General features: G+C 35.7%; 1 protein-coding gene and 1 long non-coding RNA gene across 6 annotated transcripts; one reads left to right on the plus strand and one right to left on the minus strand.

The window, feature by feature from the left end:
• Window positions 1–1,904: 1,904 nt before the first annotated feature.
• On the plus strand, window positions 1,905–18,684 carry LOC101735764 (calcium and integrin-binding family member 3). 5 transcript variants are annotated; one of them, XM_038011292.2, is made up of 6 exons: window positions 2,087–2,210; window positions 4,240–4,318; window positions 4,398–4,485; window positions 14,119–14,236; window positions 15,015–15,142; window positions 18,408–18,684. In XM_038011292.2, the coding sequence occupies exons 3-6, from the start codon at window positions 4,454–4,456 to the stop codon at window positions 18,643–18,645; spliced, it is 516 nt and encodes a 171-aa protein (XP_037867220.1). In that variant the 5' UTR covers window positions 2,087–2,210; window positions 4,240–4,318; window positions 4,398–4,453; the 3' UTR covers window positions 18,646–18,684. The 5 variants fall into 5 exon arrangements, with proteins under 5 accessions (XP_062524454.1, XP_037867220.1, XP_037867218.1 ...); XM_038011290.2 differs by lacking the exons at window positions 2,087–2,210; window positions 4,240–4,318 and adding an exon at window positions 2,558–3,392; XM_038011293.2 differs by lacking the exon at window positions 2,087–2,210 and having other exon boundaries at window positions 3,755–4,318.
• Window positions 5,267–6,093, minus strand: LOC101735976 (uncharacterized). The gene is made up of 2 exons (XR_210047.5): window positions 5,625–6,093; window positions 5,267–5,489 (listed from the first exon to the last, which is right to left on the minus strand). It is a non-coding gene; the product is annotated as an uncharacterized LOC101735976 (long non-coding RNA).
• Window positions 18,685–18,793: the final 109 nt, after the last annotated feature.

Genomic DNA, 18,793 nt, shown 5'->3' on the forward strand with positions numbered 1-18,793 from the left:
TTGAAATTTCCCGAACATTTTTGAAACGACTCTAAATTAAGTCAAAGGTGGTCTTCCCATAAATCAATACCATAACATCATATCTGTAATAAGAGTTTTCTGTTCCAACTTTCATTTGTAGGTTTTTTTATGTTACTAGAGCCTATAGACGTAATGCGCCACCCATCTTGAGACATAAGTTCTAAAGTCTCAAGTATAGTTACAACGGCTGCCCCACCCTTCTAACCGAAACGCAATACTGCTTCACGGCAGAAATAGGCAGGGTGGTGGTACCTACCCGCGCGGACTCACAAGAGGTTCTACCACCAGAAAATATTATGTAGTTATTACCTTTATATGCCCACTGAGTTTCTCGCCGGGCCTTCTCAGTGAGTCGCAATTTCGATCCGGTGGTCAATTCTGCGAAGCACTGCTCTTGCTAGGGCTAGTGGTGGCAAATTCTCTCAGGTTGAGCCCGTGAGCTTACCTACACGTCCGGGCGTAGCTGAAATAGTCTCTTAGGCGAATAGGTAAAGGAAAAAAACCATTATAAATCTTTAAAGATAAGCGAAGATATAACACGCTGTAGTTCATAAGTTTATCGAGCAGACTAAACAGATTTAATAATGATTGAATGTACAAAAACGATCCAACTTCAATTAAAGGTAGAAGACGCTTTCAATTTAAACTTAACTACGATCGGGAGAACAATAAATAGTTCACTCGCAAACTTTGGAAAAGTTTGTATACGTTATCTTAAAACATATAAATGCAATGCACAATACTGTAATTTGTGAACCAATTTTAGCGAGATAGTAGATGTTTTCTGAAGTAGTAATTTACGTTAGGGTCGACTCTAATATCAAGTTCGTGCCCTTATTGTATACCGATATGATAATAACACAATTATATGCATGTGGTGATTACGTTAAAAATTTGTACTTACAACTTTGTTAAATTTGAAAATTCAGCCTGTAGATCCCGTCAACAACAGTTTTCAGGGTCGCCATGTAAATTACTTATTAGCCTTTCAAGAATCCGAAATGGCTAAGTCACTTTATAAAATAGTTTTGGTGGGCCTTCAGAGACGATAACAGTTTCCTTAATTTTTTTATATAATTATTTTATTACTCTTTTTTGTACAATGGAGTGGCATATTCACTAGGTGAATAATCTTCTTAAATAAAGATAAAGATAACAAAACTCAAACATCGAAGGCTGATTCTCGGTGTTCAGTGGCATCGCTCCATTGCGGACTTGGAGCCAGAAATCACATTAAAGTCTTATTTCACGGTACAACTGCAAATAATTGGAGGGACGAATCGTTATTCGATTTTATTGAACATATCCCCGAAGAACGTGCAATGTTTACGTTTTAAATATAGAAAGCCGAAAAAATAATAATTACAATTGGTAGAAATTACTTTGAGATTTAACGAATAATTTATAAGAAATCCAACTTGATATAAATTGTTTTGTTAATATTTAGCATTATTTTTATTAGTTTTATTAATTAAAGCCTAATTTTATATCGTAGGTGTTGAAAAAGGAACGAAGAAGTACGCCAAAGAGCAACAGCATTTTCTGAGTATTTTACCAGTATACTATTATCGCTTACCAGCAGTAGGTGGTGGTAAGGCGTATTGATAGCCCTCGCCGGAGGGTATCCCATTCCGGCGTGGGTATTTATACCACGAAACAATCGTCTTTTCTGGTTAAAGAGTGGGACGTCCGCTGCGTAATGCAATAGAGGCTTCGACCTTATTTCTGAAGGTGGGAGGCGCTACACTGTGATATTCACGCCTTCCGTTAACCCCATATCAGGTGGACCTTTGTTTAGGGCAATCCTAAGCATGACACTTTATATAATTGTTTTTAAGTTTGAGAAAGCACTAATAAGCATGTCAATGCAATTAGTTGCAATGGCACAACAATTTCTGATCGTACATGCACGTATTGTACATCAAGAGAATTAAAAACACTTTGATCTGAATCAAGTTTCTATTGAAGCGCAAAAATACACAAAACTACCTTGAGCCGACCCATCTACAGGCGGACATTACAAAAAAATATCTTTCATATATAAACGTTGTATTGACAATTCAGCATAACAAACGAGAAATCAGTCCAATCGGTCAAGTCAAGTGATGCTCCTTTATAGATAGAACGATTGCTTGTTTTAATTTACATAAATGTTACTCCTTCAAAATTCGGGAATACATTTTAATTGAGTGCGTATGTGTGTGTGTGTGTGTGTGTGTGTGTGTGTGCTTAATTGCAATTTCACAAGATTTAAACCGCAATATAACCGCGTTATGATATTTTGATTAATTACATGTTTTTTTTAATTTATTTTTATTTTTTGCATAAACGGGTGAAAGACCCATAATTCTCCAATGTGACAACGTAGATTTTTTTTATTGCTTAGATAGTTAGACGAGCTCACAGCCCACCTGATGTTAAGTGGTTACTGGAGCCCATAGACATCTACAACGTAAATGCGCCACCCACCTTGAGATATAAGTTCTAAGGTCTCAATATAGTTATAACAGCTATCCCACCCTTCAAACCGAAACACATTACTGCTTCACGGCAGAAATAGACGGGGTGGTGGTACCTACCCGTGCGGTAATATGCCACTTTGTGACACGAAAACCAAGTATCGATTTTGTTTTGTTCCCATCTGGGAAAATCCATCGCTATCCCATCCTTTAAGCCGGAACGCAAGGCTGCTTTACGACAGAAATAGGCAACAGTAATGGTGCCTATCCGTGCAGGCTTACAGTACGCCGCGCAGTAAAGCTTAGCATCTTTATAACGACGCCTAAAAATACAATAATTAAAATTTAATAAACAGTGATTCTGTAAGAAATATTCTATGTACCGCCGCCTCATTAAACAAATTAATTTAAGCCAATCACAAACATGTATTGTGCAAATAGCTTAACAGAGCTACAATAAATCTTTTACCTTTAAACGAGCAATTCTTGTATATTAATATATACATTATAATCTGAATCTCGGAAACGGCTCCAACGATTTTCATAAAATTTAGTATACAGGGGATTTCGGGGGCGATAAATTGATCTAGCTACGATTTATTTTCAAAAAATGTTGTTTTATTCGTGTTTTCAATAATCAACTCTTCCCGACATCTATTGGCGAATAATAATACTATTTTTCTTAATTGAGGGCAACTAACCGCTTTAAAGATACAATAAGATGGCGTTATCAAAAAAAAAACCGAGCAAAACTCGATCATCATCTAGTTTAACATTATATGTAGTTCACGGTTATATAAATAATGTTTAAAACGAAATACATTTAATACGACAATAGTTATCTTAACGTGATGTTAAAGGTTGCGTGTGTTATCATTATATTTTACGCATTTCTGTATCATAGTGAAGCGCGTAAGTAAATATTAATCAAGTAATTCCATCGATAGTGCGTATACAACTTCACTTTGAGAAGGCGGCACGACATGAGAAACCTCTTGTCGTGGCCGCTGGGAATTACATACCCGATCCTGTAGACCGAATGGTAAATAGTCGACGTCGCCCAAAACACGTCATTACGGAGCCTCCCGATCCATTAACGGTGCTTTTAGGTAACACAAGCACCGGTCACCGTCCTCGTCGAACCCGTCGTTTGCGACGAAGGGCTCGACGAGCGAATTAACCCACGGACACAGCCCACTGTGTTTCTCGCCGGATATTCTCAGTGGGTCGCGTTTCCGATCCGGTGGTAGATTCTGCGAAGCACTGCTCTTGTTAGAGCCAGTGTTAGCAACACTCCGGTTTGAGCCCCGTGAACTCACCTACATGTTAGGGCGAAGCTGAAATAGCCTCTCAAGGCTATCAACATAGGTAGGTTAAAAAAAAATATGCAGCTATTATTTCTGCCAACAAGCCGTAGGCGTACGATTATAAAACCTACGCGTTTCGGTTTGAAGGGCGGGGCAGCGGTTGTATTGTAAAACTGAGACTTAGAACTCGTATCTTTTTTTTATTGCCCTTGTAGGCAAACAAATATTCGGTCCACCTGATCGTGAGTGGTTACCATCGTCCATGGACTTCGGCTATGTCAGGGACAGAGCCAAGCCGCTGCCTACCGATAATGTCTCTAGGTGGGTGGCGGCATTCACGTTGTTGATATCTGTTGATGGCTTCGGTGGCCACTAAGCACCAGGTGTGAGTTCGTTCACCTATCGAAGCAATAAAAAAACTGCTACAATGCAATTATGTTCAATTCGAAAAGTGGAACATCAGTGTAATCATGCTATTGATATTTCGATGTCATCTCCTAAGATCTCGGAATCAAGAACTTTGAAAACCAGGTTAGATGCGAGTATATCTATAAAAAAATGTTTTATTAAAATTAAGCTTGCTGTTATATTTATTGTACAAAACTTTTAGTGCCTTCAGATCTTTGTCGAATTCGGCCCAAAGATAAACATTGTCTTATAGAGTATATGGCTCGGAACAGATGGTCGCATCAAATAAGGTCAGTACTAGTTTCAATCAAACAAAAAAAGCAGTATTAATTTAACCGAAAATTGTTTCTACTAGTAATTCAATATTATACCTTTAAACGAGCAATTCTTGTATATTAATATATATGTATATAATCTGAATCTCGGAAACGGCTCCAACGATTTTCATAAAATTTAGTATACAGGGGATTTCGGGGGCGATAAATCGATCTAGCTACGATTTATTTTCAGAAAATGTTGTTTTATTCGTGTTTTCAATAATCAACTCTTCCCGACATCTATTAGCGAATAATAATACTATTTTTCTTAATTGAGGATGACACAACAAGATGGGGGTTATCAAAAAAAAACCGAGCGAAGCTCGGTCATCGTCTAGTATTATTTATGAACGCACTATATCCGGTGTGACGATCGGTACAGTATTTTCTTTTATTTTTCTATTTTTATTGCCCTTGTAGGCAGACGAGCATATGGCCCACCTGATGGTGAGTGGTTAACATCGTCCATGGACTTTAGAAATGCCAGGGGCAGAGCCAAACCACTAACATAACTCTAAAGATTACATGACACATACGTGTCGCAGAACCGATGGCCGATGGAGCAGACGCGTTCTGAACAGGAGACCACATACCGGTAAGCTCAGCGTTAGGCGATGACTTGCGGCGATATGCTGGGAAAGATTGGATGCGGAAGACGAAGGATCGTTCATTGTGGTGGACTATGGGAGAGGCCTACATCCAACAGTGGAGAAATACAGGCAGACGATGATGAGACTGGACGTAGTAAAAATGCTTTTATTTATTTATCCAATTTAATATTGTCGTTCAATCTTTTCAGGTACGTCTTTGACTGGGACTTCCAGAAATGCGTCGAGATCCGATGGTCGGCTCACTGCCCCAATGTGCCAGATTCACCTGTCAGTAACAATTTCCCGACTGAACAAAAATGTAAAGACGAATGCTCCGGATGGGCATGATTTTCTAGCATTGAATTTTCTTTCCTGTCGTGTCGACCTCTGTAAAATAATTACTAGATTAATGGTTTAAACAAATGTTTTATTCAGTTAGTCCGTTCTGCGTGCAAAGAAATGTAATTAGTTCATTTTACTCGTTAGCGGAATATTCAAAATGTCGACAAATACTTTAATTACCTTAGTTGTCAGTGACCAAAAAAATTGTAAGTGTGAAATTACACGATACGTCCGAATTTGAGAAAATAATAAAAATGCGTGACATTTTTATTAATTTTTTTTTTTTAAATTTAGCTTTTAATTGTGTCTACGACTCTTGGAAACCAACACTATAACGAAAGCTTGTCTTAAAATGACTCCATGTTTAAGCCCACTGAGTTGCTCCGCGGATCTTCTCAGTGGGTCGCGATTCCGATCCAGTGGCAGATTCTGTGAAGCACTGCTCTTGCTAGGGCAAGCTAGTTAGCAAATTTTCTCAGGTTGAGCCCGTAAGCTCACCTACCCGTCCGGACTGGAATAGCCTTTTAGGCCACCAGCGAATAGGTAGTAGGACACCGGACCTGTACGGTTAAAATCTTCTATCTATAATTCAAAACAGACATTTATTAATTTAATTTATATAGTCATTTTACCTCACATTTTACGATCTGAATTTGGAATGAATTTTTCTCTATGATGCTTCTTTGGCATTATGACAGCTATTTTTTAAACGAAGTTTCAGAAAGGAGGAATTACGTAGCGGAAGGTAACTTAACTGTAATCCTGGCATGCTGCTATCCAAAAGCGGCCATTTTGAAAACCAGTGAGATCGTTAGAATTAAAATTTTAAAATAGTACAGCTGCTTGCGCGAATGCACAGCCATGTCAATTGCTTTCGATTGGACGTAATTAAAAGTAATCGCGACATAACATAAATAATTAAAAACGAATTAAATTTACAATAAAAATTAACATGGCATGAAATGAAATGAAATGAAATGATATGAGATAAAATATAATCTCAGTAAAATGGCGGTCATTTACTTTTTGGAGGATCCCGAGAAGTTACGTCCAGCGGCTTTGTTGCATTTTTTTACATTTGTGCACTTTCACAGGTACAGAACAGTTCATAAACCACTATTATTACGCATTTAAACCTAAAGAAACACTAAATAGACAAAATAAAACAAATCACACAACTTCACTCCTCGCGTTCCCGCCAAAAAGTCAATTTTGGCGATAATTTTAATATTGTCATAGATTATATTTCTTATACCGCGATCTCAAATGAGGTTTTTAAATAATAAAACTTTTTGTAATATTGTAATGTAATCCTAGGCCTATGTCCAGCAGTGGGATGAAAACAATAATCCTAAATGTGAATCTTATAAATTATATACTACGTTACGCACAAAACAATTAAATAAATTTTATCAAAACTTTACGCTCAGTGATGAACCCAGTTCGCAAGACTACAGTCGCATATATTCTAAAAAACAAACTACAACATAAAACATTAAATAGATGAAAATATACGACCCATTCTATAAGAATTCTTTTAACATATAAAGCGAAATGATATTTATTTCGAGATAAGTCTAATAAATATTGGACATCGTATTTGGATTGTCAGGAATACTGTTGTGTATGAAACTACTACTGACAATCTAATTTGGTGCCCTGGAGAATTACTTAGATCGTATAAAAGTGGACGCGGCATTAACAAAACCAAGCACTAGGTATAGCTGTTGTGATATGGCTCCTTATAAACAAATATTAAGATCAAATCCTGAGATAAACCTCGAGATATAAACAAAAAGACTAGTAGAATAAGTAAGATAGTACTGTCAATCGCGATAGGTCACAGTTCGGTGTAGTAATGGGTTTTTTCCTACCTATGCTGGTAACTTAGAGGGATTATGCCAACGTAATCAGGCGAATAGGTGAACTCACGGGGCTCTAACTTGGGAGCGTTGCTAACATTAGCCCTAGCAAGAGCCTTGCGTCCCAGAATCTACCACCGATCAGACACGCGACCCACTGAGAAGATCCGGCGAGAAACTCAGTTGGTTGTATCCCAGGGTGGTAATAGAAGAATCTAATCGCAAATTTGAACTTGTTCATTGGCCTTAACATAAACTGTAAAGCTGCATACCATTTTTGTTAAGTCTAATTATTACGCCACCAGCATAGCATCTATATTAAAATTAAAGACATCCATATAATTTCTCGATCTATGTGCATATTAATACGAGTCCCTTTCCGCAAATACATTTTGTGTACCCGCACTCAATAGTCAATACCCCGGGGGTGTGACGATGGAAATAAGCAATCTATAGGGCCTGTAAGGAGACTGTACCCAAAGCCAAAACGGCAGTGTACTGCAAACCTAATATAAATTAAAAATAAATATTAGTTAAAAAAACTAAAAAACACGCTTTCATAGAAAATGTTTTTTTTAAAACGCTTTTTTTTTATTCCATTTACTTTTTGTTTTTAGTTGGATATTCTATAAAAGCGTATTTTTTTGTTTTTTAAACTATTATTTATTTTCTATTTATTAGTTTGGTTTTCTGTAAAAGTTTGTTTTATAGCTTTTTAATTTATTGTCTATTAAATATGGTGTTGCAATGAAACATTAATATGTCAAAAATAAGCTATTAATTTGTACGGCTGTTGAATTAGGCTTTGTAAATATTGTAGAAGAGCTGTTAAAATTGGGGGCTAGTACCAACAAAAAATCGGTAATCCTGATTATCCTAGTAAGTATAACAGGGCTAACTGCTTAAAATATTGAATTTTCATCGGTCCTTGATAAGTATGCCAAATTTTGAGTTAATCCGACGTTTTGAAGGGGATCAAAATCATCTTCGTAATTTCCGTTACATAAATACTAGCATACGTATGAAGCGTGTTAAAAATGTTAATTTACCAAATTAAAACTAAGTAAGCTTAGAATTAGTAAGCCCGTACAGTCATGTAAAGGACGGGAGACGCACCACACAGCCTATGAAAGCCATGGACCAGGCACTTAGATTAATGATCTCTGATTCAACTCACAATAGGCCCTTAGTGTATAGCTTTACATCGCAAGTACACTCACCGCAAAACGAGAGACAATTATATTAAGTAATTGCTGAAATAGCGCCTTGCCAAAAAGACCCGCAGTCGAGAAGCGTTCCGAGTCTACGAAGTTTGCTTTAGTAACAGAAAAAAAAACTATGATAGCTTCGTCAATAGCACTATAATAATTTACGATTTCCTATGAATTAGCTAAGTTTTATAAGTTTTTTTTTTATTGCTTAGGTGGGTGGACGAAATCACGGCCCACCTGGTGTTAAGTGGTTACCGGAGCCCATAGACATCTACAACTTAAATGATAATTACTCACCTTGAGATATGAGTTTTAAGGTCTCAATATAGTTACAATGGCTGCCCCTCTCTTCAAACCAAAACGCATTACTGCTTCGCGGCAGAAACAGGCAGGGTGGCGGTACCTACCCCTGCGGACTCACAAGAGGTCCTACCACCAGTAATTAGGTATATCATGTATGGCCCGTATGGTTATATACCTTGTCTGTTGCTGCTTCAAACCAGTCGTGCGTTCTAGTTTGAAGGAAATGCCAGCTATCATATACGTATAATTGAGACATCTCAAGGTGGGTGACGGTATTTTAGTTGTCTCTAAGCTCCAACAGTCATTCAATGCTTAGTAGGCTAATATAATTACGGTTGCAGGTTAGGTTACAACGCTCATAGTCTACCGCGACCAGAATAAAATTGTAAAAATGTAATGATAAGCTTCTCTTTTTACTTCTTACTCTAGCATCCCCGTAGGTACATAGGTAGGTAGGCATGGAAATCACGCTACCCTTTCTGATGCATATTTGAAACTTTTAATTTTACTATATGTTTCGAATTTTATTCAGTTTTCATGATCATATCAACTAATACGTTTTTCTTCTTTTCCTCCTTTACCATTGCCTCTTTGTTACCTCCTGATATCTTTTCTTCGTGGAAATTTGATGAGCACGGGTAAGATACTTCACTCGTAACTGATAACATGAATATAACCACGCCTCCAGTAATAATATAGAAACGACGAAAATATAATAAGCTGACTCGTAATAAATAAGATAAACTTACACGAACAAGGTGTGGCTGTTAATGGCCGTCGCGCCCTAAATTTGCGGACACAGAAGCGTGTTGTCAAATTTGACATTTGATCTCGTTTTTTATCTGTGGATTTTTGGCGCGTTTTTTTATATTAGAGAACTATAGCAGTGTTTTGACTTCTTGGCGTGTTTTAAATGAAGTTGTGTGATTTGTTTTATTTTGTCCATTTAGTGTTTCTTCAAGCTTAAATGCGTAATAACGGTGGTTTATTAACTGTTTAAGATCTGTGAAAGTGTACAAATGTGGGAAAATAAAACAAAGCCACTGGATGTAACTTCTCGGGATCCTACAAAAAGTGCACTGAAAAAATCTCAGTTAATGACCACAATTTTACTGAGATTATATTATTTCATCCCATATCATCTCATCTTATTTCCATAGACAACTACTAGGTCTAGGAACTGAAGGTGAGGAAGATGTTTACAGCACAGCCTAACCCCACCAATCTCAACTACCCCCCATATTAGAATTTAAATTTAGACGAAATAATATGCTCCATAGTCTTTCAACTGTTATTAAAAAACCATAAATACGGCGCTGATAGCTGATATGAAGCGACAGAACTACAGTATTCAAACCATACGCCCTTGACATTATAACACTGTACATCCTTAGTTCATATTTACACTTCACATGTGTATTTTTGAAAGATATAAATTATTCTTAAAACTTTATTTTAAAATATTTAGTACATATTCGGTATTTATATTTATAATTAAATTTAGTACATTTTGTCTATATTTTAAAATTTCCAGGCTGGCTCTAATTATCGTTTTCTTCAGTGCATCAATCTAGAGTGAATGAATGGCAATGATTTAAGTGTCTATCGGATCCCATAGACATCACAACGTGACACCGTCAGTTAGCATAAAATGTAAAGTTGTGATCTGAATCAAAAATTTGCAGAGTCTACCAGAATACAATCCTAACAACTTAAATTGAGTAGGTACACATGAAAAAAACGGCTAAACAAGACTGTAAATATCGGAGTCATAATACACTTCTATAAATGTAAAATATTAAAATTTGATTAACTCAAGTCATCAACACAAGTCATCATCATCATCATCGTCATCATCACAAGTATCTCAATTCAACTCAAAAACATCTGATAAAATAATAATTAAAACTCCTTTGCCATTTAATCATCCTTTTTTTTATTATTATATCATTTCATTATATCATTTCCGACGTTTCAAAAACTGAATACTCACAGTTTTCGTTTTCGCAATCAGAGAGCGATTGGGAGACGCGAAATTTAATGCGAAATTTAACGGCCCTGAACGATGTTTGTTAACGATGAAAGTGGATCTACAAAAAAAATTTTGCTATAGTAGTAGTAGTAGTAGTAGTAGTAGTAATTTTACACGTAATTTTTTTACGTCTACGGCTCACGAAAATCGAAGGAAAAAATATGCGAAAGAAAAACAAAACTACCTATGTGACGTTACCCTTAGTCCGGTGGCGTAGGACATTAATTCAAAAGGCGCGTTCGAGCCAGTGCTAAGCAGCGGCCGCCGCAACAGGCTGCTTACTAAACGAGCTAGTGCCGTGAACTAGGAAAATAGCATGGGGAACAAAGTTGTAACATTTACAGAACAACAGCTCGAAGATTACCAGGTAAATAAAACAATAGGAATCGTTTGGAAAACTGTCAAAACTGTGTAGAATAGTGGGTATCTCACTAGTGAAGATTTACAGAAATAGCGCTAAGGTTTCGGTAATTAGTTTTTCTTAAACATTTATTTCTAATAATACAAATTAAATGTATATAAATAAACATAATAAAAAAAAGTGACAACAATTATTTTACTCCAAAAATTCTGACCCATGGATATAATAATAACATCTCCTCTTAATGAATAATGCGTAAAAATGTATTCTGATCAATAGTTATAAATAATAATTGCTTGTTGTATTTTTCATCAGATTTTTTTTTTAATAAGTTGTGTAAATTTTTTATTATTAAGGTAGGTGAGTAAATATATTCTTATAAAGTACATTAAATTATAATTTTTTGTGAGTCGTGGAATAACTACTTTATTGCTCTCGTACAGATATTGATCGTTTTAGTAAATACAAAATAAATAAAAAATGCACTACGTTTCTTTCGACACAAAAAAAACAAAATACTACAATGTTATTTTATATAGTAAATTACGAATTTTATTGAGTTTTACCATTAAATAATTTTTTTATTTATATATTTAATAAATTCGAATTATTTTGTTAATAAATTCGTATTTATTTATCTAAATGAGCGGATAAACGCACGGCCTGCGTGGTGTTGAATAATCACAGGAACCCACAGATATCTGTATGTGAAAACCATCACCACCTCGAAACATGGGATCTAAGTTTCAATGGAATTTTATTACGGTTGTTCCACCACCATTTGAAACGGAACGAAGACTGCTTCGCAGATTTGGCTAGGCGCCCTCACAATAAGATCCTCGAGATTTTGTATAACATTTACTACTACATTACTGCTACGAAATAAATTACGTGTTGCCAGAATAGAAAAACACTTTTTAGTTCGTAGAATAAATAATAAATTACAGCCTTCGAGTATAATGATGGGTATAATTACCTACCAGTTTTAGTCATCAAAAACTTATTAAATTGCTATAATTAAACAGGACTGTACATTTTTCACGAGGAAAGAGATTTTAAGGTAAGAAATAATACAAAGATATAAGAAATGAAATACGCCACGACAGATTGATGGCAAACAGCGAGTGTTAGAATCTTCAATAACACAAATCAATACAATTAGAGTGACATAATGAATAATATAAGTTGTGTTATGTTTGAAAATCTTATCATTGACTAGTTATTTCGTTTCCAAGTCACAAACTGTACATAAGTACATTAATTTCTAAAGAAAAGTGTCTCTTTATACATCGGTATGTTCTTAAATCACAAAAAACGACTTTGATAATTTTCAGACCAAAAATATCTGTATTAAGCGCTAGACCTCAATGAGTGGGGGTGTGCTGTTTGTAAATAATCACAGTACACAATTAACAAACGAACCGTCTATTTTAATTTTAAAGTTTGTATAAAGTTGGACAATATGTTTGACTATTTCGTTTTGTGAATGGAATAAAACTATAAACTTTTCCACTTTTATACATACATTCACTCAATTAGCGTACGATCTAATCAAATTAATTAAACATAGTGCCTTCTTGTAAAACCGAGTATTCATTTAAATACGGACTAAAATGAAAACTAACTCGAAACTATTTTGTTTAAGACTACAATTTCTACCGGTAGGCGTGTTTTGCGATTTGAATATTTTAACATAGTTATACTTAATGCATGAGACATCTGCCTCATTCCCCAGGGTATGCGTCACGATAGACATCTTTGCAACCGCTGATTACTCCCCGAAACCTGCCCAATCACCGTCGACGCCCTAGACACGTCCTTAGGGGTTCATCAGATCCAATAACTCTTGCATTAGACGCCTTAAGCTCCAATACTAGAAGCAGACTAAGGGACCCCGCTAACCTGACCTAAGCATCATTCAGCCCGCTCAATTTCTCGCCGGATCATCTCAGCTATCATCTTTTCAATTCCAAAATTTTGTACGCGTAGTGGATGTTTTAATTTGATTGTCAAGTTTCAACTTACCTACATACGTCATTGTACAGAGTTTCAAGTTACAAACGTCCAAGGCCGCACACGTTTCACAGATCGATACAGATAATTAATGAGCACTTTGTACGTTCGGTATGCTGTAAGCGGATTTAGTGGCGCATTTAAAGTTTCTCACGTGTTTCTGGAACGCGATTCTGTTTTTGAAGCAAATGTCCAAATTAGTTTGGAACATTGTGAAGCGAAGTATTTGTCCTTAAATTAAGTAGAAAGATAAACTTTCCGCCGCAATGATGGCTAGCGAATAGACTGCATATAGTAACGCATTTATTGGCGAATTTAAACAAAAAATCTTTGCCATTTCAGGTAAGGAGTTGCTAAGTAGAACAGTTCTAAAATCTATATTTCCTTAAATTCTCCCTCATGCATTACCCTAAAATTCGTACTGTCGACGAGGTCGGCGGAAAAGACCTGAGTAAATTTTCTGAAGACAGTATGATGGATGTTGGCTTAGAGAGCTCTCTTTCAGAAAAAAGAGATCGTAGGTTTATTAATATCAGTAGAATATAGTGTAATAAGAGGTTCGAAGCTCGGAGGTGACGTAAAACGTTGTTTATTCCATCCCTTTCCCTTGTGGCGGGTAGCCATCATATATCATAAGATCTTCCACCGAGTGGGTGATATTTGCTCGGTATACCGACGGTCCGAATGTTGTTGTTCGGAACTTGTATATATACAAGCTTATCTTGAAAGTGTCGTAAGCGAGATTCAAGCTTCTGTCAAATATCTTGCGTTGTATGATGGATACCCGCCACACCCTCTATCTTGTAGAACTTATGGTTGGTAATCACCAATCAGGTAATTCTTTGGGTTTCAAATAAAAAATTGTTCAACATAAATGATGTGCTAATTTCAGAGTATTCAAAAGGTTCCGAGAAGTGAATCCAGACTTAATACCGAAACGAATGACGGAGAACCAGGCACACACTATAGCGGTTCCCGTGGAAGAAATAGAGAAACTACCTGAGCTTAAAGTACGAAAGCTTCTATAGATAACCTAAATAAAATAAACAGTATGTAATTCAGTGGAAAGCCAACGAAGCTGATTTCCCTCATAACAATTCTTTATTTCAGATTAATAACCGAGAATCATGTGATGAAATTTAATTTAGCTATGGATCGTCACTACATTGTATAAAACAAAGTCGCTTTCTCTGTCCCTATATCCCTATGTATGCTTAAATCTTTAAAACTACGCAACGGATTTGGATGCGGTTTTTTTTAATAGATAGAGTGATTGAAGAGGAAGTTTTATATTTATAATAACATCCATTAAATAGTGGAGAAATCAATAATAAATTACAGTTTCCGAAGCAAAGCGAGGGCGGGTCGCTAGTAAAACGATAAAAGACTATGAGTCGAAGGCTTCGCAAGAGATACGCTTATGCATATGTGTTAGATCACAACAAAATCAGAGAACACAGTACAAGTACATTCGCGTGCGAACCGCCAAATGCATACATATTGTTTGACTTTTTTTTATTTTTTTATGTTATTGCTTAGATGGGCGAACGAGCTCACAGCCCACCTGGTGTTAAGTGGTTACTGGAGCCCATAGACATTTACAACGCAAATGCGCCACCCACCTTGAGATATAAGTTCTAAGGTCTCAATATAGTTACAACGGCTGCCCCACCCTTCAAACCGCATTACTGCTTCACGGCCGAAATAGGCGGGGTGGTGATACCTACCCGTGCGGACTCATAAGACGTCCTACCACAAGTAAAACTTTGTTTAAACTTTTTTTTCTAGGAAAACCCGTTCAAAAGGCGCATATGTCAAGTGTTTTCTCACGATGGCTCCGGGAACCTTACCTTTGAAGATTTCCTCGACATGATGTCGGTGTTCAGTGAAGCAGCACCAAGGGATATTAAAGCATGGTAATAATTATATCAACCCCAGATCACATGCTCTGAGTTACTCGTCAAAATCACTATAAGCCTTGATATATACGATAAAGACATTAATCGCATTGGTTCAATAGTTGAGCCCATAGATATTACTTATATTTGAGTTGAACCTTCAAACCAGAACAAGCTTTCAGTCCACTGCAGAAAGATAATTACTAATGCTACAAAAGATGAGCTACGACCATGAAATCTCTTGATGAATGAGCAGACAGAATAATAGGTTTGTAGGATTCTCTGACGTTTTCTATATTATAACAATGCAAGATTTTTGTGCTAAGAGATAATTGCGATTGGTCGGTTGGTTGATCAGCAACAATATTATACTAGCACTATAAATGACAGAAAAATTTAAAAACCTTATTTCGGGAGGAGAAGAGGGGTAAAAAAGTACGTAAGATATTTTAGATATCTAAATGTCCGTCTTCCAATGAAGTAAATGGATATTTCTCGGATATCTCTCAAAGTAAATGTCTATTTATAGACATATTTATTTTATAGACCATAGACCATATTTATAGACATAGACATTTCGGTTTGAAAGGTGGTGCAGCCTTCAACTATATTGAGTATAACAACTATATACCTTAGAACTCATATGTCAAAGCGGGTGGCGGCATTTACGTTGTGGATGTCTATGGACTCCGTTAACCACTTAACACCAGGTGGGCTGTGAGCCCGTCCACTGACCTATGCAATAAAAAAACCTAGATATCTAATACTTTAATGGTATTATAATATTACAATTATCGGCAATCGGAATATTTAAAATAAAAAGGTACCTACCTGTTCTTTTTATAGCGTCATTACACTTGACATTAACTGGAGAAAAATAACCAAAATCTTACTTAGATAGAAGTTAAGAAAAAGTTTACCATAAATTATTATGATTCTAATAGATTTATAATCATTAAACTCGGAGTTTACACCAATCCTATTTTATGATTCACACGATCCCGAGACTCATCGTCTGAAATCACGCGAAACAATGATTAGCTAATGGATAAAGTTAGCGAGATTCACGTTGTACTTTAACACCAACAATAATATCTATAATTGGGTTACGAAAAATCAGGTCAAACTTTTGCGTAATTAAATTAAATATTTTCACACTATCGGATTTTACTAATGGCATTTGCTATTTATTTGCATATAAATATTCCAAATGATATCTATATGAGGGTAGATACCCTGCCTATTTCTGCCGTAAAGCAGTAATGCATTTTGGTTGTTAAGTGGGGCTTACTTTAGAACTGAGACTTAGAACTTATGTCTCAAGCCGCTTTCAGACTACGCTATAATATAATAGCTTAAAGTATATAGCTCATAGCACAACAATATCGCGCACCATACATTATGGACCCGTTCACACTGTACTGTCTAGGGTAAAGCCGAGATAGATGCCCCACTTTTTGAAATAGTCATGTAATTTTGAAAATATTAATTTTATACGAATAATTTCTATTAATATAGTTAGCTCAATCCTTTATGTTTAATTAGTATAAACTTTTTTTAACCTATCAAATACAGATTTTGCAGAAATTCGTTTTTCGTAGAACCTTTTTTTTGAGGATAGATGCCTACCTGTATGGATAGTTGCCCCACCAAGAAAATACTGAGTAGGATAGATGCCTGCAGTACAGGATAGATGCCCTTTATACCGTGTAAACGAAAAAACCAAACCAAATATTAAGAAGATCTATTCCTAACAGAACAATTGTCTCCAAGAAACATGGGTCATAATAATAAAAAATATTTTGTATTTTTAAAGTCTTTGAATGTTTATAATTAAAAGATAATTCTCATATCACACAAATGATCATAATTAAAATTTTAAAGCGCTAAGTAAGCGTAAGCTAAACTACAATTTTTTTAGTTTCAATATGCATTATCCTATTTTTTATTAAATTATATTTAACAAATATTTATTCAACAAAAATATAAATTCTTAATTGTTTATAAAATATTCACATTAAGTGTCAATGTGTACATTGCCAAATCATATTTTTTTATATTAAATTAACACAATAAAGATATCTTTATTATTTTGTCCAATTGAAGTTTAACTGGATAGTGCTTTCAATTTTTCAGATCTTCTACATCATTTCTGAAATCACGTTTCATGTAGCTAGTTCTGAAACATTAAACATTGAATCCAGTCGGATTGCGACTTCGTATTTTTATAGTTTTCAAAACATTCAATGCAGATATATTTACATGCGTTTTAGGTTTATCCCTTAGATTTCTTTAGGGGCAAATCTATTGTTTTATTTCCTTTCATTTTATTGTGGATTGTCTTCATCTTCGCTGCTTGAACTGTAAATAATTTGTTTGTGTTTTATGTTTTCGTGGCATATTTCTGCTATATTCTGAAATGGCAGAGTATGGAGGGATAGATGCCCTTAAGGCACCTATACCTCAAAAAATCAGGGCAACTATCCTTTGTGATAAGGATAGATACCCAAATTTTTTGTAAATAAATTATATACATAATAGCATTTATTTACATCTAGATGCAGACTCAATGAACCAATATATTCACGTAGTAAAAAATATAATGGAATTTTACACTAATTATAAAGTTCTACCACGCTAAATACTAACCTTTAAATCTTTGACGTGTTCGTGAAATTCCGCGCGGAGAAAATTACATGCACGAGGAAAACACTTCGTCACCACGCGATTGTCAAATGGTACATAAGGTATAGGGTGACTGTGGTTCCTACTTATGAAATTAATTTTTTGTTGTGAGTGCGGGAAGTTAGGTTTTTAGAACATGAGGCATCTATCCCGCTGCGGCATCTATCCAGGTTTTACCCTATACTAATATATAAAACTATAGTGGTTTTTACGGATGTTCCGTTATAACTACTGAACCATGCATAGGATTGACTTGAAACTTAGTATCCATGTTGAAAATACATGTAGTTAATGGATAGGCTAATATTTATATGAGTGTTGTACTCCCTTCACCTAGGGAGCGTTAATGATGAGAATTTTGTGGGGGTGAGAAATAATAATGTTAATTTTAAAGGCCCAGCGAAGTGGGTGGGTACAGCTAGTACTATATATTATTGGCTAAGTATAGGCTGCTATTATACTATATGGCACTATAGTATAGCGTAGTCTGAAAGCAGCTTTAAGATGGGTGGCGAAATTTACTTTGTTGATGTTTATATAGGCCGTGAGCTCTTCGTCCGATCTAAGTAAAAAAAGTAGCTAACAAAATTGTTTACAGGTACGCCTTCAGAATTTATGATCTCGACGACGACATGTACATAGGTCGAGAGGACCTTTTGGAGGCCACTCGATTGTTGACGAAGGGAGAGCTTCACGCTCAAGAGAGGGAGGAAATTGTGGCCAGTGTTTTGGACGAGGCTGACGTAGACGGAGACGGAAGACTATCCTTCATGGACTTCGAACACGTGGTTGTGCGTGCACCGGACTTCCTATCCACGTTTCACATTAGAGTATGAATAGATGATGGCGTCTTTTAATAAATTTATAGAAAGTTATTGTTTTTTTTTTTAAATTAATTATTACACCATAGTATCCTATGCGACATGTCGCAAAACGTAAATAAATTAAAGAGGTTAGACCCGGCATTGATAGTAAATACAGTCG

This window comes from Bombyx mori, chromosome 5 (assembly GCF_030269925.1).
Source record: "Bombyx mori chromosome 5, ASM3026992v2".
Classification (NCBI taxonomy): domain Eukaryota; kingdom Metazoa; phylum Arthropoda; class Insecta; order Lepidoptera; family Bombycidae; genus Bombyx; species Bombyx mori.

Coding starts and splice junctions, on each gene's coding strand:
- LOC101735764 (XM_038011290.2), top strand. CDS start 3,332: ATGTTAAAGGTTGCGTGTGTTATCATTATATTTTACGCATTTCTGTAT. Junction 3,393..4,397: donor TCTGTATCATAGTGAAGCGC/GTAAGTAAATAT, acceptor CAAAACTTTTAG/TGCCTTCAGATCTTTGTCGA. Junction 15,143..18,407: donor CCAAGGGATATTAAAGCATG/GTAATAATTATA, acceptor AATTGTTTACAG/GTACGCCTTCAGAATTTATG.